The 27,229-nt window shown below is 44.3% G+C and overlaps 1 protein-coding gene across 1 annotated transcript in view; it reads left to right on the forward strand.

Annotated features, from left to right (window-relative positions):
- LOC141063334 (uncharacterized) overlaps nucleotides 1-27,229 on the forward strand; it is a 54,717-nt gene that overhangs the window by 15,120 nt on the left and 12,368 nt on the right. Inside the window, exons 2-7 of the mRNA XM_073557382.1 lie at nucleotides 1,136-1,282; nucleotides 2,461-2,607; nucleotides 2,689-2,812; nucleotides 2,896-2,993; nucleotides 3,192-3,282; nucleotides 10,599-11,953. Coding sequence (XP_073413483.1) covers nucleotides 1,205-1,282; nucleotides 2,461-2,607; nucleotides 2,689-2,812; nucleotides 2,896-2,993; nucleotides 3,192-3,282; nucleotides 10,599-11,953 — 1,893 coding nt within the window. The 5' untranslated portion in view covers nucleotides 1,136-1,204. The remainder of the gene's footprint in view (nucleotides 1-1,135; nucleotides 1,283-2,460; nucleotides 2,608-2,688; nucleotides 2,813-2,895; nucleotides 2,994-3,191; nucleotides 3,283-10,598; nucleotides 11,954-27,229) is intronic.

Raw genomic sequence — 27,229 nt, forward strand, 5'->3', positions numbered from 1 at the left:
GTCTACCTCTAAGTCATGGGCTGAGAGGGCAGGCGCATCTTCAGAGCAGATTTGTAGGGCAGCAACCTTTACCTTTACTAGACATTATAGATTAGACCTCGTATCCATCAGGGATCTAGTCTTTGGCCGAAAAGTTCTTCAGGCCGTTGTCTCCCCCCCCAGTGCAGTATAGGTTGTTATGCCTCCTATGCTGTCGTGGAAGGTTGCTAGAGAAAATAGAATTAGACTTACCAGTAATTCGGTTTCTAGAAACCTTCCACGACACCACTATTTCCCTCCCTGTATTCTTGGACAAATTCTGAGAATCTTAAAGGTAACCGGTGCTATGGTAATCAGTTGTAAGTCACTGGTGAAAGGGAGGAGGGAAGGACCTTTTAACCTCTCGTGCTTCCTGTCCCTTATTAGGGTGTGGAGACGACCTCCTATGTTATCGTGGAAGGTTTCAAGAAATCGAATTACCGGTAAGTCTAATTCTATTTTTTTTTTCCACTTTAACCCTTTTTTTAAACCCCTCTGATCAGTGTGATCACACAACATACAAGCCTCTGATGGCTCCATGATGCCCTGTACTCCCGTGTATCATCACTGCCGGTCAGTGTAATACTAACGGCCCCATACACATGAGATCAGAGTTGGCTGAATGGTCATTTGGCAGACGGCGATCTCTCCCGACTCCCCCATACACACAAATATTCCAGCTTTCCTGTGGTCTGTATGAGAGAGTCGCCTCCAGACTCCTCTAGAGGAGGATTATCTACAGGAAGAACAAACGGATTGTCCTCTGAAATTCAGGATGCCGGATCCTTCTCTGCCCTGACATCATCTGTCGGGAGGCCCCCAAAACATTATATGGTCGGCCAAACCCCCCGAAATAAGTGCTTTCATGTAACATTAGTCTAATGTGTATGGGGGCGTTATAAGGTAACTTATTGGACTCTGCCTCTGGCCCGGCCTAATAGACCTTCATACATTGCAGCCCAGACACCATTATTAGGCATGTAAGTATCGTAGTATCTAGGCCGACCCATACTATCGAGTACTTGAAGCCAAACTGTCACACCTTCTTAGATGCCATGTTTGCTTTTCACATCAGCAAGTGGATCCTTATGTTACATCTGATCATCTTCTCATTCAGGTCTCTACAATATTGGATCCTCTCAGTGAAGATCTATAGAAGAGAATTTTCCTGATTTCCCCATCAAGGATGGATATGGACAGAGACAAGATGGCAGAGATGATATTACACTTCACCCTAGAGATCCTCTTCTGGCTTACTGGAGAGGTGAGAGATTCTGATGACGTCACATTACCTCATTCTTATCTATGGGAATAACAGATTGTTAGGTGCCGAGCTTCCCCCACTGCACAGGGGGAATCTCAAGCCATGTCCTCTGCGGTCTCCCATTCCTCTGCAGCCGCAGAGATTCCTGCTGAGCAGAGGCGTCGGTCCAGGCGTCTTGCCCAGGCTGATGCTAGGCGTCTGGTTGCTCATTCTGGCTCTGCTATAACTCCATGCTTGAGTCAGCAGCAAAAGTAGACACTTCTGGGACTAAGTCCTGTCTTTTGGGTACTGAGCATGCCTGTGGGATGACCTCTCATTGGAGGTAGGAGGTCACATGCGCAGGTCCCGTTCCTGCTCGGATTAGTCCACTACTGTAAAGGTCCCGAAAGGACACTGCTATAAAAGAGTCGCATGGCCGCTCGGCCATGCGCTAGTATAGACTCTTGTGGCTTATGGTGTGTATGATGACGGATGCTTGTTACTTCGAATGACTCATTATGAAATCCCTACCCTTGGTTGTGTATGTTGTTAGAGTCAGCACCTGTCAGTGGCTAGGCTATATGCCACAGTCCTCTGCACTTGCTAGTTTCTGACTGCCGCTCTGCTTAAGGCACTGTCCTACCGCGTCAGGTAGCAGTAACTGCCAATGCGGCACCGTGCGCAAATCTATCGCTTTCCTCCCCACTCTGGGTGGTTAGTGGCATCCGCCAGACTGGTGCAGTGCACACTGGTGCGTTATCTCTCATTTGGCCTCTTGCTGGCTCCGCTACTGTGCACTGAGCGCTAGTGGACTAGAGGGACTCTAACCCCGTATCCTTGGGGCGGAGTCCTGTGTCTGTATACTAGCGCTCATCCGGCCAAGCCCTGTGAGTTTAACAGGCTTCGGCACCTACATTGTGCGGCACCTCGGTTCTGTGAATCAACAGAACTCGCTCCCGTACACACCAGGTGAAGCTAACCCACGTGTGTCTCTTTATTATTTGCCATATAGTCACCACCATTACTGAGCAGCAGGTTTCCATCTCTGCATGGTGGACCCCAGGCTGCGAACGCACCTCATACCACCTTTATTATTTGGTGCATTCCGCCAGCCCTTAACACAGATGGACAGAACTGGAGAGGTGAGGACTCTGGAAATGTCTGTAGTGAGATTTATTAATGTGTCTCTCCATAACCAGGATTACACAGTGGTGAAGAAGACCTCTAGTGATCGCTGTCAGCACCCAGTGTCTGAGGGATGGGGAAGACCCCTGATCCATGAGGACATCAATGACCAGATGATCCTAGAACTCACGTACAAGATGATTGAGCTGCTGACTGGAGAGGTGACACTGCTGGGAATGCTGGGACATTATACAGTAACTATGAAGGGATTGGGGGGATGACGGTATCATTGTATGTGTCAGGTTCCCATAAGGTGTCAGGATGTTGCTGTCTATTTCTCCATGGAGGAGTGGGAGTATTTAGAAGGACACAGAGATCTGTACAAGAACGTCATAATGGAGGTTCCCCAGCCCCTCACATCACCAGGTAATAGACAGGACTAAATACACACGGCCTATAATTATCTGTATGTAGAGAATGAATTCAGTCCCTGTATGTGTTTCCTCCAGATCTATCCAGTAAGAGGACAACACCAGAGAGATGTCCCCGTCCTCTTCTTCCACAGGACTGTAACCAAGAAGATCCCAGTGCTCCTCAGGATCATCAGGTAGATGGAGAGAAGGTGTCAGGAGATCTCCCCTATGATGTGTAGACGGCTGTGAAGGTCTTGTGCTCAGTCTTGTTTTATCCACCAGTATTATATGTTTTATACTTGTGTAATGAGAACGGTGGAGATGGCAGGATTAGAGCTGATCATAGATGGGACTTCTCCATCTGTCTGTGACTGTTACAATATTTGTTTCAGGGTGAAGATCTGACCCATATTAATACTACAGAGACATATGTGAGGGGTGATGAGCGGTGTAAAGAGGAGATTCCCACATATGACTACCCAGGTGAGTAGTAACCACTGAATGTTAATAAATGTTTAACTCCATATCAATATGGATTTATGAAGGATCGCTCCTGTGAAACTAACCTGATCAGCTTCTATGAGGATGTAAGCTCTCAAATGGACCAAGGAGAATCATTGGATGTCATTTATCTCGACTTCTCTAAAGCATTTGACACTGTCCCACATAAAAGATTGGTAAGTAAGATGAGAAAGCTTGGGCTAGGGGAAAATGTGTGTAGATGGGTAGGTAGCTGGCTTAGTGAAAACAAAGAGTGGTTATTAATGGGGCACACTCAGATTGGGCCAGGGTTACTAGTGGGGGACCACAGGGTTCTGTATTGGGCCCCCTACTATTTAATATATTTATTAATGATCTAGTGGATGGCTTACACAGTAAAATATCAGTATTTGCAGATGATACAAAACTATGTAAGGTAGTTACCACAAAGGAGGACAGTTTGCAACTACAGACAGATTTGAGTAAATTGGAGAATTGGACTGAAAAATGGCAAATGAGGTTTAACACAGATAAGTGTAAGTAGGGTGATGACAATTTTAAAAATTTTGCAAAACGAAAATGAAACCCCTTACATTGGAGGAACAATTGCATTCAAATGACATTAGTATCATCAAATTTGTAAAATATTCAAAAAAGTTCCCCCTCTTTTTCAAAAGATTTTTCATCTTTTAATTTTAATCTTTAAAGAAAATATCTTTCTAAGTTGTAACAAAAAGTGGTATTTTATTCACATCTAGAACATTCTGGAATATTTTAAAATATTTTGGAACTTAGTATTATCTTTTCATTTTCAGTGCAAAGCTTCAAGTTTTATGATCAAGAAGTACATTCAGAAAATGTCTTCTAGAAATTCCAGCAACAGTGTAAAAGCAAACAGGTCTATCTGGACGAGGAATCTGCCCTCCTATTGTCAACATAAAAGATAATAATGCAAAATTGCATGTCCTTTCTTGGCGGAAAAATACCATTTTTGCCTTAGTTCATTTGAATGAAAGGGGGAACTTTTTTTAAAAAACAAAAAAAGCAATACTTATTCTTAAATAACCCATAAAAGTTCCTCCATTGCACATGGTTTCATAAAACAATTTTTTTTGTCATTACACTAGTGTAAGGTGTAAGGTTATGCACATGGGAAGGAGAAACAGACGCTACAATTACTTACTAAATGGGAAACTGCTGGGGAAATCAGACATGGAAAAAGACTTAGGCATCTTAGTCAATAAGAAGCTAAATTGGAGTGCCCAGTGTCAGGCAGCTGCCACCAAAGCAAATAGGGTCATAGGATGCATTAGAAGAGGTCTGGGGACACAAGATGAAAACATAATTCTCCCTCTGTACAAATCACTCGTCAGACCACACTTGGAGTATTGTGTGCAATTTTGGACGCCGGTGCTCAAGAAAGACATTACTGAACTTGAAAGGGTTCAAAGGCGGGCTACTAAAATGATAAATGGAGTTGGTTTACTACAATACCCAGAAAGGTTATCAAAATTAGGTCTATTTACTCTAGAAAAGAGAAGACTTAGGGGAGACCTAATATATATGTACAAGTATAGCAAAGAAGGTATAGCCTCTATGGTGGGCGATTCCCTGCATACTAGCCACAGTGCTCTTTTATTAGCAGTCTCTCTATCCTGCATTAGGATACTTTGCTCTTTATGGGATCCATAGTGATTTGAGATTGTATGTACAGGGTGATGACTTGATACGGGTACCTTACTGCTTTTTTGGGGGGATTTCTCTCATGGTGCACTTTATTATGCCTAGGCTCTGAATCAGTTCCGGGGAATCTATTTTTGTTTCCCAAACACCGACTACTTCATCTACTATTACTATGTTATTGTGGTTTTATGTGATGATTAATAAAAGGATTATTGTTTTAATCTAACCCTTTCTGATGTTTATTCATATTGGGCAGAATGCTCTTCTTATGTGTGAATTCTGAATGCAGAACAGCTGCACTAAAAATAGGCTGAACTAGATGGACATAAGGTCTTCCTTCAGCCTTCAAAACTATGCTACTATGAATGCAGAGAAGTCACAGATTCCTCTCAGTCACCGGCTGTGGCTGCTTTATCGGTGGTGTAGTCCGGCCGTATTACCATGGTCACCATTTTGCCTCTAGACCACAACATTCTCCTCCACCCAAAACTGTGCAAATGACTTTTGGCTTTGAAAGCCCTTTTCTACAGAACTTACAACCTGGAGGTTCCACCTACCTCCTGGGATTAGGAGATGTTGACCGTTACCTGCCCAGTTCTGTAAAATATCAAGCCAAATGACAGCGTACGTAGAATGTACTGACATGAGATTCTCGTGCTCTGGGGCGGGGCTGTGGGTGGGGCTGTGGGCGGAGCTTTATGTGGTGCTCTGATTACATATTCATCTGTATTGGCTTATGACAGGTCGCTGATCCCTCACTGACCTGCCCCCATTATTACATAATGCATATAATAGCATTGATATTACCGGTGATAATGCCTATAATATTGTGGCTATTGTGAGGCTTAGAAAAAAATTACATCCAGCAAAATGTCACCGGAGATGGCGGCGCCTGCACAAGTAGCATCTATAAGTAAGAGACAGAGGCTACTGGACAGGGGCCGCTGGTGACATCTTGCTGGATGTAATTTTTTTTCTAAGCCTCACAATAGCCACAATATTATAGGCATTATCACCAATAATATCAATGCTATTATATGCATTATGTAATAATGGGGGCAGGTCAGTGAGGGATCAGCGACCTGTCATAAGCCAATACAGATTAATATGTAATCAGACCACATAAAGCCCCGCCCACAGCCCCACCCACAGCCCCGCCCCAGAGCACGAGAATCTCATTAACTGAAAACTACAAATACAGATTAAACAACAACCACAAGACGGATTTCATCATCAGGTATCATTGTAATCAGTATAACGGTGCTGACCTGACAGTGTCTGTAGGTTACTGAGCACAATCCGGCTGACAGGTTCCCTTTAAGACATCTCCGCTCTGCACTATTATACACAGTTCTCTATAAATGTGTAATATTTCTTCTTGAAACTCATCTGACAGAAAATATTGGAGCTTACGATAGTTTAGATTGTGACGTCACCGAGCCCCATATTCTAATTACCCCAGAGAGGTTTCACCACTAGCTGCTCATTTATTACTGATGGAGACTGTGGAGTTTGATCATTTCAGTAGATGTTATTGTCTATAGTCACAGTGTTTGATTACAGTAGTGTCCAAAATCCTCTGATTTAACCTCTTCCTGCAGCCAGATTTGTGTTCTTAATCAGGCCCCATTATTAATATCTGACGTGTGTCACTTTATGTGGTGATAAATTATTCACAGAGGATAATAGGAAACAAATGGATCTTACAAATTATTTTCCAGCTTCGCACTGTACCCTATATACGGTTGTACACTACTGTCTGGGCACATGGCAGTGTTCAGAAGGGAAGGAGCGCCATTTAGCTATTTGAATGCAGATCTAGCTGGAATAGTTTGCAGACACAATTAGTGATGAGCGAGTATGCTCGTTGCTCGGGTTTTCCCGAGTATGCTCGGGTGTCCTCCAAGTATTTTGGCATGCTCGGAGATTTAGTTTTCATCATCTCGGCTGCATGATTTGCAACTTGTAGCCAGGACGAATACATGGGGGTATTCCCTAACAGGCATTCCACACATGTATTCAAGCTGTCTAGCAGTCGCAAATCATGCAGCTGAGACGACAAAAACTAAATCTCCGAGCTTGCCAAAATACTCGGAGGACACCCGAGCATGCTCGGGAAAACCCGAGCAATGAGTATTCTCGCTCATCAAAAGATATCCACCATGAACATGCTTGGCTCTATCTTCTCTGCTTTCCATATCCCAAGGATTGCCTTGCTCATCGCCCTTTAACACCAATACATGGCCCTAGACTAACACTGGGACCCCTAGGTTTGGGCCATGGTGTTACCTGCTATTCTGTGGTGTTAGATGGCAAGAAGAATAGTCAGGTAGCTGGGTCAGAACCAGAAGGACAGAATCAGAAGACACAAGAGTAGTCAGTAAACAGGCCACAGTCACAGCAGGAAACAAATACACAAGCCGCAAGCTGAGCACAGAGGACTGAACCAGAGGAGAACAGCGCTGTATCTGGCAGATTCCGGCCATGTGCTTTGCGCTTTAGTAGGGTGTGGTGCTTTCCAATTGGCTGAAGTAGGGAGCAGATTACTCCAGCTGGACAGCAGGAACAGATCCCAGATGAGATTGGACACACCATATGCAGAAGCCCTAATGTAACTAAATGACAGAAAACCAGAATAGTCGAAATCCCCATAAAGTGATTCCATTTTATAAATTAATTCACAGAGGGTTATAATCTATACACACGGGGTCAAAATTGTTGGTACCCCTCGTTTAATGACAGAAAAACCCACAATGGTCACAGAAATGACTTGAATCTGACAAAAGTAATAATAAATCAAAAATCTATGAAAATGAACAAATGAAAGTCAGACATTGCTTTTCAGCCATGCTTCCACAGAATTTTTTAAAAAAAATAAAACTCATGAAATAGGCCTGGACAGAAATGATGGTACCCCTGAAAATAATGTGACAGAAGGGACATGGTAAATCGCAGTGTGTCCACTAATTGGCATCACAGGTGTCTACAATCTTGGAATCAGTGAGTGGCCTGTATAGAGGCTACAGATACTCACTGTGCTGTTTGGTGACATGGTGTGTACACTGAACATGGACCAGAGGAAGCGAAGGAAAGAGTTGTCCCAGGAGATTAGAAAGAAAATTATAGACAAACATGTTACAGGTAAAAGTTCTAAGACCATCTCCAAGCAGCTTCATGTTCCTGTGACCACAGTTGCACATATTATTCAGAAATTTAATATCCATGGGACTGTAGCCAACCTACCTGGACGTGGCCGCAGGAGGAAAATTGATGAAAAATCAAAGAGACGGATAATATGAATGGTAACAAAAGAGCCCAGAAAAACTTCTAAACAGATTAAAGGTGAACTTCAAGCTCAAGGAACAACAATTTCAAATTGCACCATCTGTCGTTGTATGAGCCAAAGTGGACTTCATGGGAGACGACCAAGGAGGACACCATTGTTGAAAATAATCATAAAAAAGCCAGACTGGAATTTGCCAAACTAAATGTTGACAAGCCACAAAGCTTCTGGGAGAATGTCCTATGGACAGATGAGACAAAAATGGAACTTTTGGCAAAGCACATCAGCTCTATGTTCTCAGACAGAAAAATGAAGCATATCACGAAAAGAACACTGTCCCTTCTGTGAAACATGGAGGAGGCTCTGTTATGTTCTGTGGCTGCTTTGCTGGATCTGGCACAGGGTTTCTAGAATGTGTGCAGGGAGCAATGAAATCTCAAGACTCAAGGGATTCTAGAGTGAAATGTGCTGCCCAGTGTCAGAAAGCTTGGTCTCAGTCGCAGGTCATGAGTCTTGCAACAGGATAGCAACACAAAATAGACAGCTAAAAACATGCAAGAATGGCTAAGAGGAAAACAATGGACTATTCTGACGTGATCTTCTATGAGCTCTGACCTAAATCCTATTGAACATCTTTGGAAAGAGCTGAAACATGCCATCTGGAAAAGGCAACCTTTAAACACAAGACAACTGGAGCAGTTGCTCTTGAGGACTGGGCCAAAATACCTGTCGAGAGGTGCAGAAGTCTCATTGACAGTTACAGGAATCGTTTGATTGCCTCAAAAGCTTGTGCAACAAAATATTTTAGTTAAGGGTCCCATCATTTCTGTCCAGGCCTATTTCATGAGTTTTATTTTTTTAAATACTGTGGAAGCATGGCTGAAAAGCAATGTCTGACTTTCATTTGTTAATTTTGATAGATTTTTTATTTATTATTACTTTTGTCAGATTCAAGTTTCTGTGACCATTGTGGGATTTTCTGTCATCAAACGAGGGGTACCAACAACTTTGGCCACGTGTGTAGGAGGAGTGAATATTTTCACTCTACAGCCACTTTCTGGAAATGAACACGCAGTGGATGTTGGAGAGTGAAAATTACACATCTGCCATTTTCTTACCCAGCACATAGCGCCCAGATTGTGCTCCAGGAGACACACACCACAAATTAAGTGGGTTCTTCTCACTATAATATTGCTAAATACAGGGATCCTAAATGTTGTTTGCGCTCACTGCAAGACTCCGAAGTGAGAGCGGATTTTGCTGGATTGGTTTATAGAAACCTTGTTGCTTTTCAACAGCCTTTGAGCCACTAATAGTGTGGGAACCTCTGTTTTTCCATTGACAGATGTACGACCTGAGTGGGGACTTGTTTTTTGTGAGATGAGAATTGGTATTATTTTCACCTACATAACATTGATTGGTTTCTCTATATTTGATATTTGGGAGGCAGAATGAACAAACAGTTGGACACCGCACACTACTGGTTCATCCAACAAGGTTTTCTATTAGACTGTGAACTGTCATTTGTCTTGGTAAATAAAGTTTTTTTTACATAGCTTGCCACTTTTATAGACAGTTTAAGTAGAAATGTTCAAAAATATAAATGTCATGATCCAGGGCGGGGTTTCGCTTTGGCCCATCCTGATCAGACTGGGGGTTAATTGTTTCTGCCTCTCTCTGGCAGAGGGCGGCTATTTAATGCTCGCTGGACCTAGGTCCGGTGTCAGTTATACTCCTGCCCTCGGCTGAGTTAGTTGACCTTGTGCGTACGTGTGCCTTGTGCCTGATAACTTGCTTGTTTGGTTTTGATCCAGTTCTGTCCCTGTTTCGAGTTCTGCCTGTCCCTCTTGTACTGCGCTACCTCTCGAGTATGACTCTCTGCTTGTGACCCGACTTCCCTCTGCTTGTCCCCTTGGTACCACGTCGCCGTCTTGTATATGACCTTTGGCTTTGTCTGACCACCCGTCAGTTTGTCCCTCCTGTGCCTCGTTTGCCCGGACTGTGTGTGACCTCCGTTTTTCCTGACTCTGAGTTGTTGTATGGTGTCCTGTCATCTCTGAAAGCAGGACGCTAAGCCCCGCCCCCTTGCAGTCACATGACCATAGGTCCTGTGCCAGCTTGCTAACTTCAGCGTCCTCAGGTCCTGTGCATCTTTACTTTCCGGCGCTGACAGGATCCTGACACCGATAGTTTGATGCACGCATGGTCACCTCTGCTACTCTGCTCCACAGGTATCTTTTAACACTGTTTCTGTACTCAGGACACGCGCACTGGCTCAGTGAGCGAGTGTAGTGCGGTGTTCCTGACAATAAAACTCAGATATCTTATTAAAAATAATTGTTTTTTATCTTAGCAGATGGCTGTACCAGGAGATCAGAGGGACAGCTGACATCTTCAATTTTTAAATCTGATGATCTTGAGATCCTACAAGTTACAACTGAAGTGATTGCGGTTACTCAAGATATACCATCATCCATTCACAGCAAAGATCTGTCATCTGATGCTATGAAACCGGTCCTATCTTCTGATTCATTACTGACTACTAAGGAAAATCAAAGTCACAAAAGAGGCATTAAAAAACAAACTGCTCCTAAAGGAAAGAAGTCATTTTCATGTTCAGACTGTGGGAAATATTTTACATGGAAATCACATTTTGTTAGGCACCAAAGAACTCACACAGGGGAGAAGCCTTTTTCCTGTTCAAAATGTGAGAAATGTTTTGCACGTAAATCACATTTTGTTACTCACCAGAGAACTCACACAGGGGAGAAGCCTTTTTCTTGTTCAGAATGTGGGAAATGTTTTAACCAGAAATCACATTTTGTTATTCACCAGAGAACTCACACAGGGGAGAAGCCTTTTTCCTGTTCAGAATGTGAGAAATGTTTTAATCAGAAATCAGACCTTGGTGTTCACCAGAGAATTCACACAGGAGAGAAGCCTTTTTCATGTTCAGAATGTAGGAAATGTTTTAAACAGAAATCAGAGCTTGTTACTCACCAGAGAACTCACACAGGGGAGAAGCCTTTTTCTTGTTCAGAATGTGGGAAATGTTTTAACCAGAAATCACATTTTGTTAATCACCAGAGAACTCACACAGGGGAGAAGCCTTTTTCCTGTTCAGAATGTGGGAAATCTTTTAGCAATAAATCAGATTGTGTTAATCACCATAGAACTCACACAGGGGAGAAGCCTTTTTCCTGTTCAGAATGTGGGAAATGTTTTGCACGTAAATCACATTTTGTTACTCACCAGAGAATTCACACAGGAGAGAAGCCTTTTTCCTGTTCAGAATGTGGGAAATGCTTTAACCAGATATCACATTTTGTTACCCACCAGAGAACTCACACAGGGGAGAAGCCTTTTTCCTGTTCAGAATGTGGTAAATGTTTTAACAATAAATCAAATTGTGTTAAGCACCAGAGAATCCACACAGCAGAGAAGCCATATTCATGTTCAGAATGTGGGAAATGTTTTAAATGGAAAATAAGTCTTGATAGTCATAAAAGAACCCACACAGGAGAGAAGCCTTTTTCATGTTCAGAATGTGGGAAATGTTTTAACCAGAAAGCGCTTCTTGTTAGACATCAGAGCAGTCACATAGGGGAGAAGCCTTTTTCATGTTCAGAATGTGGGAAATGTTTTAACCAGAAAGCGCTTCTTGTTAGACATCAGAGCAGTCACACAGAGGAGAAGCCTTTTTCATTTTCTTAATGTGGGAAATATTTTACTTGGAAATCAACTGTTAATAAACATCATAGACGACACATAGGGGAGAAGCCTTTTTTGTGTGTGGGATGCTATTCAGTCATAAGATTTTCTTCATCTTTTATTGGTACATCCCTTAGTGGATTTATACATACATACTTACCTTGTTTGGTTTATTGGCCAGGTATCTCCTTTTTATTGTGCCTTTATTGTTCGGCCATTGTGCTTTAATAAAGTTGTATATTTTATGGCTCATACTTCTGTCTTATTGGATATATCAGTATTTTTGAAGTGCCATTAATGGTAGGCCCATTTCTTTGGATATACTACGACATATTGGGTTGGGCCTTTTCTTGTTATCTATCATTCTCTCCTTACACACTGACCTTAAACTGATAATTAGGGGAGACTGCCTCCTATCTGACACATCATCTATTAATAATGGGACGAGACAAGGGCGTCCCTCATCACTTCTATACACACCGGTGATGGAGCATTTAGTGGTGGCATTACGTATAAATCCAGATATTAGTGGGTTACTATAGGCTCACAGCTCTATACACTCGCTCTATACACAGGTGACTTGTGGCTCTATGTTTCACACCCAATGATCTCATTTCCCTCTGTAAAAAAGCAAACATGTCCAGTTTTTTTAATTATTTTAGTGGATTAAAAAAATCTGAGGTTTGCAAAGAAACATTTTTGGAGCAGTTTCGCCATTTTCCGAGACCCGTAACATTGTTATTTTCCTCCGGTGGAGCTGTATGATGGATTATTTTTTGCAGGACGAGATAACGTTTTTATTAGTACAATTGTGATTGCTCGTTACAGCAATTTTTTGTGGAATTGTGCCAACCATAAAAACATAATTTTGGCACTCTCATATTTTGTCTATTTCCGGTGTTTACGATCGGTAGAGTTGAGCATTACGATACTGCAAATATTGGGTATCGGCCGATATTAGCTGTATCGGAATTCCGATACCGAGTACCGATATTTTTTCAGTATTGGATATCGGAATCGGAAGTTCCCATAATGCTATGAGCCACTGTTGTGGCTGTGATTGGCTGCTGAAATGATGTCATCATGATGCGCTGTCTGTGCCGACTGCGGTGGCCTGTGTCGACTGTCGGTGGTCTGTATGGGCCTGCCGGGGGCCTGTGCCGGCTGTCGGTGGTCTGTACGGGCCTGCCGGGGGCCTGTGCCGGCTGTCGGTGGTCTGTATGGGCCTGCCGGGGGCCTGTGCCGGCTGTCGGGGGTCTGTGCCGGCTACTGGGGGGGTCTGTGCCGGCTGTGGGTGGTCTGTGCGGGCCTGCCGGGGGTCTTGTGTGTGCAGGCATCGTCCGATGGGACTTCAAGTCCCATCGGGCGATACCTGCTACAATGACAATGATTGACACATTAGCCAATGATGGGACAGTAGTAGTCCCATCATCCGGCTAATGTGTTGAATGTAAAAAAAAAAAAAAAAAATACTACATACATACATAATACATTCATACAACATACATACTACATTCATACAACATACATACTACATATATACAACATTCATACTACATGCATACTTCATATATACTACATTCATACAACATACATGCTACATACATACTACATATATACTACATTCATACAACATACATACTACATATATACTACATTTATACTACATACATAGTACATATATACTACATTCATACAACATACATACTACATACATGCTACATATATACTACATTCATACAACATACATATATACTACATACAACATACATATATACTACATTCATACAACATACATATATACTACATATATACTACATTCATACAACATACATATATACTACATATATACTACATTCATACTACATTCATACAACATACATATATACTACATTCATACAACATTCATATATACTACATATATACTACATTCATACAACATACATATATACTACATTCATGCAACATACATACATACTACATATATACTACATTCATGCAACATACATACTACATTCATACAACATACATATATACTACATTCATACAACATACATACTACATACAATACATTCATTCAATACATACTACATATATACTACATTCATACAACATACATACTACATACATACAACATGCTACAGACATACAACATGCTACATACATACTACATACAATACATACATATAGACCTACAGTACATATAACATACAGTACATACTTACCATTACTTGTCACTTTGTTCCCCGAAGCCTGTGTCATCTATGAAAAAAATTAGAAAATAACAAACAAGCGATATACTCCCTGATCCGCAGAAATCCACGAGGGTCCCACGCCGATTTCCCGTGGAGAACAGCAGCATCAGCTGATGCGACCGCTCTCCAGGGGGCTTCAGGAATCCAATGACGGGAGGTAGGTATCCTTCCGTACTGTATTCCTCCGCCACTCTAAAAAAATAGTCCCTAGTCTCACTTTATGGCAAAAGCTGCGTGGGAACTTTCTCACACAGCAATGCCAAAAGTGAGACTAGGGACTATTTTTTTACAGTGGCAGAGGAATACAGTGCGGAAGGATACCTACCTACCCTTAATTAGATTCCTGAAGCCCCGTGGAGAGCGGTCGCATCAGCTGATGCTGCTGTTCTCCATGGGAGATCAGCGTGGGACACTCGTGGATTTCTGCGGATCAGGGAGTATATCGCTTGTTTGTTATTTTCTAATTTTTTTCATAGATGACACTGGCTTCAGGGAACAAAGTGACAAGTGATGTTGAGTATGTACTCTGTTATATGTACTGTATGTCTGTATGTAGTATGTATGTATAATGTATGTATGTATGTTGTATGTCTGTAGCATGATGTATGTATGTTGTATGAATGTAGTATGTATTGTATGTATGTTGTATGTCTGTAGCATTATATATGTAGTATAAATGTAGTATATATGTAGTATGTATGTTGTATGAATGTAGTATGTATGTATGTATGTAGTATGTATGTTGTATGAATGTAGTATGTATGTTGTATGAATGTAGTATGTATGTCGTATGAATGTAGTATGTATGTCGTATGTATGTATGTCGTATGAATGTAGTATGTATGTCGTATGAATGTAGTATATATGTAGTATGTATGTCGTATGAATGTAGTATATATGTAGTATGTATGTTGTATGAATGTAGTATATATGAATTATGCATGTAGTATGTATGTATTTTGTATATATGAAGCATGTATGTAGTATGTATGTTGTATATACAGTATGTAGTATTTTTTTTCTTTTTACATTCAACACATTAGCCGGATGATGGGACTACTACTGTCCCATCATTGGCTAATGTGTCAATCACTGTCATTGTAGCAGGCATATCCCGATGGGACTTGTAGTCCTATTGGACGATGCCTGCACATACAACCCCCCGGCAGGCCCGCACAGACCACCGGCAGTCTACACAGACCCCCGGCAGGCCCATACAGACCCCCGAGAGGCCCGCACAGGCCACCGGCAGTCTACACAGACCCCCGGCAGCCGGCACAGACCCCCCGAGAAGCCCGCACAGGCCACCGGCAGACTACACAGACCCCCGGCAGCCGGCACAGACCCCCATCAGGCCCGTACAGACCCCCGAGAGGCCCGCACAGACCCCCATCAGGCCCGTACAGACCCCCGAGGCCCGTACAGACCCGCACAGTGTCCGCCCACACTCTTCCCCCCCCTCCCGAACAGGATGTACAAGGAAAGAAAGGGGTTTTTTTTAATTCCAATATTTCTGTCCCATTGACTTGAATGGGACTTCCGGTATCGATATCGGCGATACCCGATACTTTTTTGGGTATCGGGCCGATCCAATCCGATCCGATACTTCTGTATATCGGATGGTATCGCTCAACACTACTGATCGGGTTAATTGTTTTTATGTTTTTTACAGAGGGGTAAAAGACACACAGGCAGTGCTGCACAAAAAACAACAGATAATGTAACAAAAAACAACAGCGAGCACCGAAGGAGATAAAAACTCCAAGATCCTGTTAGAGAAGCCGATAAAGGCAATAATGTAGTGTTAATACTAATGGACAGAGGCATATCTAGGTTTCTGGCACCCGGGGCAAGAAATTGGTTTGCCCCCCCAAAGTACATATGCAACTTGCACACTTAGTCATGTTCTGACGAGCTGCTCTCCCTAATGCTCTCAATGTTCAGTGAGAACTGAGAGAAGCAGGAAGAGAAGCTCGTTGTCACAGGACCATAAGTATGAGAGTCGCATATGAGTGACGTGTCCATGTGATGACACGGGAACCTGCAGAGCTGAATCCTGACACTGCAGCTTCTGAATCCTCACAACGAATGCACTGCACACTTTTAGGATTCTCCCTTGCCGATGTACAGTAATGTCAGCACATGTATGTGATTTGTATACTTCTGGCCACATTCCGACTAGACGTGCCCGGCCCCGCTCTGTTCATTTTCATTGAGTGAGGCCACACATGTCTAGTCAGCATGTGACCGCATGTATGTAAATTACCGGCATGAGAGAATCCTGACAGCGTTCAGTGAGCACTGTGAGAATTCAGAAGTCTGCAGTCACATAGAATGTCTGCAGACTCAGCACAAACCTGGAGAACCCCTGTAATGCTCCTAACATAAATAAAAACAAGAGAATTAGTCAGTATCACAGATAACACTTACATCCAGGTACCTTACAGATGACATTGTTTCTGGAGTCGGTCTCCTTTTCTTCTTCTTGTCCAGACCCCATGATGAGTTTCTCATCCACAGCCGTCTCTGCAGACTTCCATCTTCTCCGGTCTTCTGCTGCAAATCTCCACACGATGCCCTTAAAGATAGAAGTGTCATTATAGTGCTCCTAAATAAAAATATCTGCAATATACTGTCACCTCACTATTCCCCTCCCTCCTCATACTGTCTCCTCTAACATCCCCCCTGTTCACCATACTGTCTCCTCCTATATTTACTATACTGTCTGCTCACACTTACCCCCGACTCCCCATACAAGATTCAAGATTCAAAGAAGCTTTATTGGCAGGACTAAATACACATTAGTTTTGCCAAAGCAAGTGTACAGAAGGGACTGTAGGGATGTTGGGTAGGGGCTGTAGGAAAGGTGGATGGTACTGTGTCTGCACACATCCCATCACCCTCACTCCCCATACTGTGTCCACATACATTAACTCGTTTGCTCCCTGTCTATACTGTCTGCACCCATCCCCCATACTGTTTCCTCATACACACTCTTCATTTTGTGTCCTCAAATCCCCCCCCACACACATTAAATCCCCCCATCCCCAATCCCTCACACACATTAAATAACCCCCATCCCCATTCCAAATCCCCCCACCCACATTAAATCCCCCATCCCCACTCCAAATCCCTCACACACATTAAATAACCCCCATCCCCACTCCAAATCCCTCACACACATTAAATAACCCCCCATCCCCACTCCAAATCCCTCACACATTAAATAACCCCCATCCCCACTCCAAATCCCTCACACACATTAAATAACCCCCCCATCCCCACTCCAAATCCCTCACACATTAAATAACGCCCCATCCCCACTCCAAATCCCTCACACACATTAAATAACCCCCCATCCCCACTACAAATACCCCCACACATTAAATAACCCCCTGTCCCTACTCCCAAATCCCCCCACACATTAAATATCCCCCACACCCACTCAATAACCCCACATCCCTACTCCCAAAGCCCCCAACACATTATGTACCCCCACTCTAAATCCCCCCACACATTAACCCCCATCCCCACTCATTAACCCCCCACACACACTAACCCCATCCAAACTCATTAGCCCCCCACACATTAACCCCCATCCCCACTCATTAACCCCCCACACATTAACCCCCATCCCCACTCATTAACCCTCCCACACATTAAGCCCCACCCCTACTCTTTAAACCCCCCACATTAACCCCCATCCCCACTCATTAACCCTCCACTCAATAACACCCATCCCCACTCATTAACCCCCCACTCAATAACCCCCATCCCCACTTATTATCCCCACACACATTAACCCCCATCCCCACTCATTAACCCCCCACTCAATAACCCCATCCACACTTATTAACCCCACACACATTAACCCCCATCCCCACTCATTAACCCCCACTCAATAACCCCCATCCCCACTCATTAACCCCCCACTCAATAACCCCCCATCCCCACTCATTAAACCCCCCACACACTAACCCCCATCCCCACTCATTAACCCCCCTCTCAATAACCCCCATCCCCACTCATTAACCCCCCACACATTAACCCCATCCACACTCATTAACCCCCACACATTATCCCCGATCCCCACTCATTAACCCCCACACACATTAACCCCCCACATTAACCCCCATCCCCACTCATTAACCCCCCACACACATTAACCCCCATCCCCACTCATTAATCCCCCACACACATTAATCCCCACTCATTAACCCCCCCACACATTAACCCCCTTCCCCACATTAACACCCCCCATCTCCCATCTTTGGTGGTTTTTCAGCTCCACATTGGAGCACAGTTACTTACCACCAGCGTTCACTCTGGGTGTCGGGGACTGACGTCAGCAGCGTGATCACATGACCTGATCATGCTGCTGACGTCGCTCTGACCCGGCGGTCAGAGCTTCAATTGTACTGGGGTCTGTATATAATTGTTCCCTGGGAGCCGACACGGCACCTTCTCTGCGCCGGCTGTCAGCTTGACAGCTGACACAGAGAACCGCTGACTCTCAGGCTGGGGAGCGGCAGAACGCAGCTGCCAGGGAGGACACTGCGGACCGCTGCATTAGGCGGCCCGACTGCGCCCCCCTGCTGGCTGCGCCAGGGGCAACAGCCCCAGCTGCCCCCCCTAGATACGCCGCTGGCAATGGAACAATATATTAAGGAAGCAGAAAGACAGCGATCAGATAGCAGCACATAGAAAAACAAGCGCTGATCCCACAAATAACGAGAAGGAACAACTAAGATCTTCTCTGAGATTTCAGATAGAGAAGGGATGATTGTATAAGAAATATCAGAGAAACTCTTCCCTGAATTTCCACACAAGCCGCATTGGTGTTATATTCCTAAAGTCCACAAAGACGCAGCGCCCCCACCAGGCCGCCCGATAGTGTGCGGGGTCGGATCAGTAACAGAATCTTTATCTACATTTATAGACCGGTGTGTGAGACCATTACTGAGAATAGCACCTGCTCACATCAAGGACACCGGAGATTTATAGAGAACTGTGTCCGGTATAGATTGGCAGGAGGGTTATAAATTGGCTTTGATCGACGTCGGGAGCTTGTACGCACGAATTCCACAAATCACAGGACTGGAAGCAATAAAAAATCTATGGAAAAAACTGCTGAAACAGATGACTATATTGGATTCATCCTGGAAAGCCTGAATGTTATATTGTCCCATAAGGCCTTCTCTTCTGGGGGCAGCTGGTCCACCCCGATGACGGGGACAGCGATGGGGGCGCCAGATGCTGCAGTTTCACTAATTTGTTCTTGCCAGACTGTGAAAATAAATATATTTATAGTGTAAACCCCCACCTGACACCTCCGTGCAGACCACCGGTACGTGGATGATGTGTTTCTGGTGTGGGCTGATACAGAAAGGGGTTAATGATTTCATTACATATCTGATCGAGGAGAATAAGGTTAATATGAGATTTATTCACAATTTGGACAGAATAACTTAGATTTCTCAGATGTGAATAATAAAATAGAGGATGGTAGAATAATAACCAGCACCTATAAAAACCTGCAGCCACCAATATGTCCCTCCATTCTAATAATGCGCACCTGGAACATACTAACAGAGGCCGACCATACAGCCGGTATCTGAGGCTGAGAACAGTGAATAGTAGAGAAGAAGGTTTCCTACAACAAGCGAATAACCTGACAGACGACTTATTACACAGAGGTCATCCGCCAACATTATTACACTGTGCTAGAGCGACGGAGGAACCCATGTGGGTCTAGTTACAAGATCCAGGAGGAAGAGCAGAAAAAGGACGAGATAATAAAAGGTTTATTGTTACTTTTACACCTAATCCCAATATGAATGTAATAAAATCAGCGATAAACAGGAATTGGCATTTGTGAGGAGATAAAGATTTAGCCGTAGCAGCAAAGAACAACCCGCGATTGCTTCTAGAAGAAGCGGTGACTTAGATGACATCGCTACAGGAAAGATTCCAGGAGAAGAACAATAAAGTCACCGGTTACATGGAAGACGCCCAAGAGGCCATTTCCATTGTGGGGATCGCTCCTTCTGTCATCTCCATCTTACAGGAGAAATCTGAGGATCGGGGCGATGACGGTAGATAAACCAATCACGGGCCGCACAGAGCAAGCGCTTTATGTCATATACTGCCCAGGACAATTATTATATTGCCCAGACTATTAGACCGCGGCACATCAGGCTCAGAGAACATTTCCATTCAGTTACACAGGAGAAGGATCTGTGACATTAATGATATAAGAGAGGTCCATAATGCGGACCCCGATGTGCTGAGATCTGCAGGAATTGAGCCCGCTGATTATCCTGTACAAGGCGGTGACCAGAATAGATTACTACTAACAAGAGAAGCAGCATGGATTGAGGATTGCGATGCACAAGTTCCCATTGGCCTCAGTGATACATTGAATATGTCTGTGTGGCTATGATCTATGTTATATTTTAATTTTTTATATTAATCATTTCACTGTACTCACTATAAATGTTTTGCACTTCTCAGTTAACCATTCCCTAACCCTTGTTAAAAGGAAGTGGGGTAACCCCCTGACAAGCATGGACCGGTAGAAGTGCTAAGCAAGTGCGAAACGGCCGTAGTCCGTCAGGCTCTCTCATCTGTATAGCTCCCTGCTACCTGCACGCCGCACTCTAATATGGTCTGATGTCATGTTTCACCATGGAATAAAATTGTAAGAAGGATCTGGGTGACAATTCCTTCAATTCTTTATGATTACTCTTATACGTATACACAATGGTGATGAATGGAAGGCCGCATTCAATACACCGGAGGGGCATAGTGAAAATTTGGTGATGCCATTCAGATTAAACAATGCTCCGGTAGTCTTTAAAAATGTCATTTTTTTTCTCACCGATGGGTAGATTTGCGGTAGTTTACCTGATGATATATTGAGTTACTCACATCCTCTGCAGGAGCATCATGAGCATGTCAGACAGCTGGAGTGGGAAAAACATTACCCAGCAATCCCTTTTTGACATTTTGAAGACCTCCATCATTGAAAAATGTCCTAGCACCAAGAAACATAAAAGAGAAGGAAGATTTGCTAAAAATCGCCTGTCTCCCGAATAAACTCCTTACATGCAATCTGAAAACTTGCCTCTGTTGTGACTCGATCTGCCATGGTCTCTCTGAATTCACCCTTATTTCTACTGGTGAAATTTTCCTGACCAATAGTCCCATGTCATGTTCCACCAGTTATGTTACGTGATTATATGCTCATACCAGAAATTATATGTGGGAAGGACGACCCAACCCCTCCACAAAAGGCTGAACTCACACCGTCCCAATACTCCATAGGGTTTTCTCCAACATGGGCTTTCACGTCACTGCACCATCAAACACAAGAAAGATTCCACACAACTGAGAATATTCCCCACAGAGGAGATTCCCCCACAGGGTCAGAATCGCATTGGACAACTACATCGGGAAGAAATCTTCTGGATTTATAAACTAAACCCCCTTACTCCAAATGGCCTCAGTGAGATTACAGATGTTACAGAGGCTCCTGCTGCACCAGCCTGGGATAAGTCAGGTCATCGCCGGATCACCGCACACCTCCTGTGACCCGGCTCCACCAGCGCTGCCGATCCCCCCCCGGGTTTACTGAATTCAGACTGTGGGACAGACCCCCATTTGACACATTAACTTTTGCCCTATTTTCCTTCTGAAAATTTGGGGTGCGTTTTATAGTCTAGTGCGGCTTATAGTCCAAACCAATGAAGGGACTGCTGGGACCGTAACGGGGTCCATCTGAACCCCCAATGCAGAAGCCAAATGTCTTGAGAACTGGACCTGCTGTACCACAAATTGTCATTTCTCCAGGTTACCAAATAAATAGTTGTCACGAAGAACCTGGAGAACCTGTCTGACATGCTCAGCATGCTCCTCCAGAGGACAGGAGTAACTCACTATATCATCCAGGAAAATTACCACAAATCTACCAATCAGTGAGAAAAAATATAATTAATGACATTTTCACAGACTGCCGGAGCATTGGTTACCCTGAATGGCAGCATCAGATTTTATATCTGCCCCTCAGGTGTATTGAATGCGGTCTTCCATTCGTCCCCCTGACGTACACTTATAAGGTTATATTCCCCTCTCATGGTAAGTTTGTAAAACCATTTAGCTCCAGATAATTGGATAAACAGGTCAGGTATAAGGGGTAAAGGATAGGGAAGGTGACCCGTGACTCACAGGCCCAACCCTCCATCCTTCTACCAAACCCCCCACGGTGACTGGAGAGGAGCATGGCCGTATATGAGCCTCAGCCGGACTCTGGAAGGGGGGAAATAACCGAGATTTGGGCATTTTAGCTCCTGGTGTGGAGTCGATAGCACAATCATATGCCGCCATATAGTAGACGGCCGGTAACTGGTGAGAATTCCCTCATGTGTGGGGTCTATTTCCCTCCAGAGAAAACACACGTTACATTCCACACATAACACTGTGTAGAAAAGGCAGCGCGGGGTAATTGTGCCAGTAGTGAGGGGCAAATAATGGCGGGAATGTCACTGACTGAGGAGAAGGCTCCATGGAGCATCTTCACTCCGGAGATCATGTGACCCCTGACTCCTCCCCTCCTGTGACCTCATCACAGGTCCTGTGCACAGAGCAGCCATATATGTGGAGTGCGGCTCTGCAGGTTAGTGATGGGCAGTCCGGCTCTTCTGGCTCCTTTCCCCACTTTTCTCCCTCCTGTCCCTTCACTATAAAGCCTGGGCCTCATTATACAGCTGTACAGGGGTCTAGTGAAGGCTTTTTAGCCCTTTCCTCAGACTGTAGCTCCTGGGAACAGGCCCTCACTCCTGTCCCTTCACTATAAAGCCTGGGCCTCATTATACAGCTGTACAGGGGTCTAGTGAAGGCTTTTTAGCCCTTTCCTCAGGCTGTAGCTCCTGGGAACAGGCCCTCACTCCTGTCCCTTCACTATAAAGCCTGGGCCTCATTATGCAGCTGTACAGGGGTCTAGTGAAGGCTTTTTAGCCCTTTCCTCAGACTGTAGCTCCTGGGAACAGGCCCTCACTCCTGTCCCTTCACTATAAAGCCTGGGCCTCATTATACAGCTGTACAGGGGTCTAGTGAAGGCTTTTTAGCCCTTTCCTCAGTCAGTAGCTCCTGGGAACAGGCCCTCACTCCTGTCCCTTCACTATAAAGCCTGGGCCTCATTATGCAGCTGTACAGGGGTCTAGTGAAGGCTTTTTGTCCCTTTCCCCAGACTGTAGCTCCTGGGAACAGGCCCTCACTCCTGTCCCTTCACTATAAAGCCTGGGCCTCATTATACAGCTGTACAGGGGTCTAGTGAAGGCTTTTTAGCCCTTTCCTCAGTCTGTAGCTCCTGGGCACAGGCCCTCACTCCTGTCCCTTCACTATAAAGCCTGGGCCTCATTATACAGCTGTACAGGGGTCTAGTGAAGGCTTTTTAGCCCTTTCCTCAGACTGTAGCTCCTGGTCACCATGTGATCTCACCATAACCCTAACAAGCTAATTAAGGTGTGAAATCTTGGTCAAAATTATCTCAGTACACAAATCTCCAAGGGTGCCCAAAGTTTTGCATCGCCCCTTTTTCCTTTTTGCAATTATGAAATTGTAAAAAAATCTATATATATCTATTTTTATTATTATTTTTGCCTAAAATACAAAGGCCATGTGTCATCTTAGAGGTTCGGCCTTTTAGAGATCATTTCATCTTCATCTTACTACTGCTCACAACAACGGTCATTTTGACCAGGGGCGCCCACACTTTTACATGCCGCTGTCAATGCTTCATCCCGCTGGTGCTCAATATTTAATAGGGTCTTGCTATTAAACTTAATGAAAAGTTTGGTGAATTTCTTTGAGCTGTTATTACTAGAGATGAGCGAATATCGTCGGAGAAGTTGTTATTGGCTAATATCGCTTACCGAATAGCTGCATCGGGACCCCGGATCCCTGGAGCGCTCCCGATAATCAGCTGCATGTGTCGCCCTCCATGCAGGTGCTGTGACTATCACACAGCGCGACACACGCAGCTGATTATCGGGAGCGCTCCAGCACACTGAGTCCTGCACACACTGAGGCCCCTGATCATGTGACCCCTGACTCCTCCCCTCCTGTGACCTCATCACAGGTCCTGTGCACAGAGCAGTCATATATGTGGCGGACACTCCTGGATCTTCTGCTTTCTGGGCCGGTTCCTCCTGTGAGTCCTAATAACCCTTTCGCTCCCTGTATTCTCCTTTCTCGCAGGACGATATCTGAATTCGGACAGTGTGACAGGAATTTAAGCAATGTGGAAGGAAAAAATGACAATTTTACTTTTTTTTCCTCACAAAAATGTGACTTTAGCCCCAAAATTGTCAGCGTAACAAATCCTTATTTCCCCACTGTAGTTTGTAGTCTCCATATACAGATCCCTTAAGTGTGAAAAGAGCTGAATTCCCCACTTAAGTTATTGCATTTTGGAAATTGCCCCCACTGGGAATTTATCTCCAGGTAAAGGCACAATTGTGTCTCCATGGGGGTTGTGCTCACAGCCCAACATCGTGCGGCCTCCAAAGAAATGCCACCCCGCACCATTACTGACCACTGCCAAACCGGTCATGCTGAAGGATGTTGCAGGCAGCAGATCGCTCTCCACGGCGTCTCCAGACTCTGTCACGGCTGTCACATGTGCTCAGTGTGAACCTGCTTCCATCTGTGAAGAGCACAGGGCGCCAGTGGTGAATTTGCCAATCCTGGTGTTCTGTGGCAAATGCCAAGTGTCCTGTACAGTGTTGGGCTGTGAGCACAACCCCCATCTGTGGATGTCCGGACCTCAGACCATCCTCATGGAGTCAGTTTCTAACCGTTTGTGCAGACACATGCACATTTGTGGCCTGCTGGAGGTCATTTTGCAGGTCTCTGGTAGTGCTCCTCCTGTTCCTCCTTGCATAAAGGTGGAGGTAGCAGTCCTGCTGCTAGGCTGATGCCTTCATACGACCCCCTCCACATCTCCTGGTGTACTGGCCTGTCTCCTGGTAGTGCTTCCAGCCTCTGGACACTACGCTGACAGACACAGCAAACCTTCTTGCCACAACTCACATTGATGTGCCATCCTGGATGAGCTGCACTACCTGAGCCACTTGTGTGGGTTGTAGAGTCCGTCTCATGCTACCACGAGTGTGAAAGCACAACCAACATTCAAAAGTGACTAAAACATCAGCCAGAAGCATTGGTACTGAGATATGGTCTGTGGTCCCCACCTGCAGAACCACTCCTTTATTGAGGGTGTCTTGATAATTGCCAATAATTTCCATCTCTTGTCTATTCCATTTACACAGCAGCATGTGAAATTGATTGTCAATCAGTGATGCTTCCTAAGTGGACAGTTTGATTTCACAGAAGTTTGATTTACTTGGAGTTATATTCTGTTGTTTAAGTGTTCCCTTTATTTTTTTGAACAGTGTATATAGATAGAGAGATTTTCTTTTCTTTACGTTGGAGGATCCAATTCCAGCTATTGCTGTGGGATCTGTGATTTCTATCTACTCCACTGTGTACAGGATAATAGAGTATAATAAAGTAGTTATGGACGTGACGTAACTAACATTGTGCAGTGACTCTGCTTTCCATATAGTGACGGATATTTCTTGTTGCTGAAACTGTGATTTTTTTTCCACTTTAAACCTTTTTTAAACCCCTCTGATCAGTGCGATCACACAACATACAAGCCTCTGATGGCTCCGGTGATGCCCTGTACTACTGTAGTGCCGTGTATCATCACTGCCTGTCAGTGTAATACTAACGGCCCCATACACATGAGATCAGAGTTGGCTGATCGGTCATTTGGCAGACGGCGCTCTCTCCCGACTCCCCCATACACACAAATATTCCAGCTTTCCTGTGGTCTGTATGAGAGAGTCGCCTCCAGACTCCTCTAGAGGAGGATTATCTACAGGAAGAACAAACGGATTATCCTCTGAAATTCAGGATATCAGATCCTTCTCTGCCCTGACATCATCTGTCGGGAGGCCCCCAAATACATTATATGGTCGGCCAAACCGCCCGAAATCAGTGCTTTCATGGAGCTTTAGTCTAATGTGTATGGGGGCGTTATAAGGTAACTTATTGGACGCTGCCTCTGGCCCGGCCTAATAGACCTTCATACATTGCAGCCCAGACACCATTATTAGGCATGTAAGTATCGGAGTAACTAGGCCGCCCCATACTATCGAGTACTTGGGGGCGGGGGGCATTCAGCCAAACTCTGTCACACCTTCTTAGATGTCATGCTTGCTTTCCACAGCAGCAAGGGGTTAAACTGTCAGGGTTTTTGTTGCATCCTCATCTGTGCCGTCCCTGCGGTGTTCATCTATGTCCTGGGGCACAAAAAGATTAATTTCTTTTTAATAAATGTTTAACATATTAAAAATTATAAAATGTGTCTTCTGCTTTTTTGTTATTTTTTTCTTCTTACAAGAATTGTTGGAGCCAATTTTCCTTAGAAACATTTTAATATCGGCTTTTTCTGGAGTTTTTCTTGTAATATAGGAAAGTCTAAGGCCAGAAATAAACCCCATAAATCACTGTACATGGAGACTTTGGGATCAGATCATTTCTGTCCGTTGTGTTTATGGAAACAAAAAATCTTTTCTAAAAGCCTCAAACTTCTGTGTGTGACTCAGAGCTGAGATCTAACGTGATGGAAGATTCCAGTGCGGGGAAGACGGGAAACCTTCATATAGACGGCCGGTGGGGATGGAGGCAGTGACCGACTCTGGCCAAATCTGTCTCTAGAGCCGCAGTAGAAGATGAAGATGTCGTCCTCATCATGAAGGAGTTATTTCTCATGTCGCGTGTAATGAATCTCTCCTGCAGTATTGCTAATGCCGATTCCAGTGTCGGTAATGAGACAAGAATTAGCGTTATGGAAGATGAGTCTATGAGGAACGTGTTCAGCTGCCGACTACGAGGAGGAAACTGCTTGTTGTCTGTGGACTAAATATATAGGTTTTATTAGTAGATGTCA

The sequence above is a fragment of the Dendrobates tinctorius genome, unplaced genomic scaffold (assembly GCF_039654945.1).
Source record: "Dendrobates tinctorius isolate UK_male_01 unplaced genomic scaffold, ASM3965494v1 ptg000249l, whole genome shotgun sequence".
Lineage (NCBI taxonomy): Eukaryota > Metazoa > Chordata > Amphibia > Anura > Dendrobatidae > Dendrobates > Dendrobates tinctorius.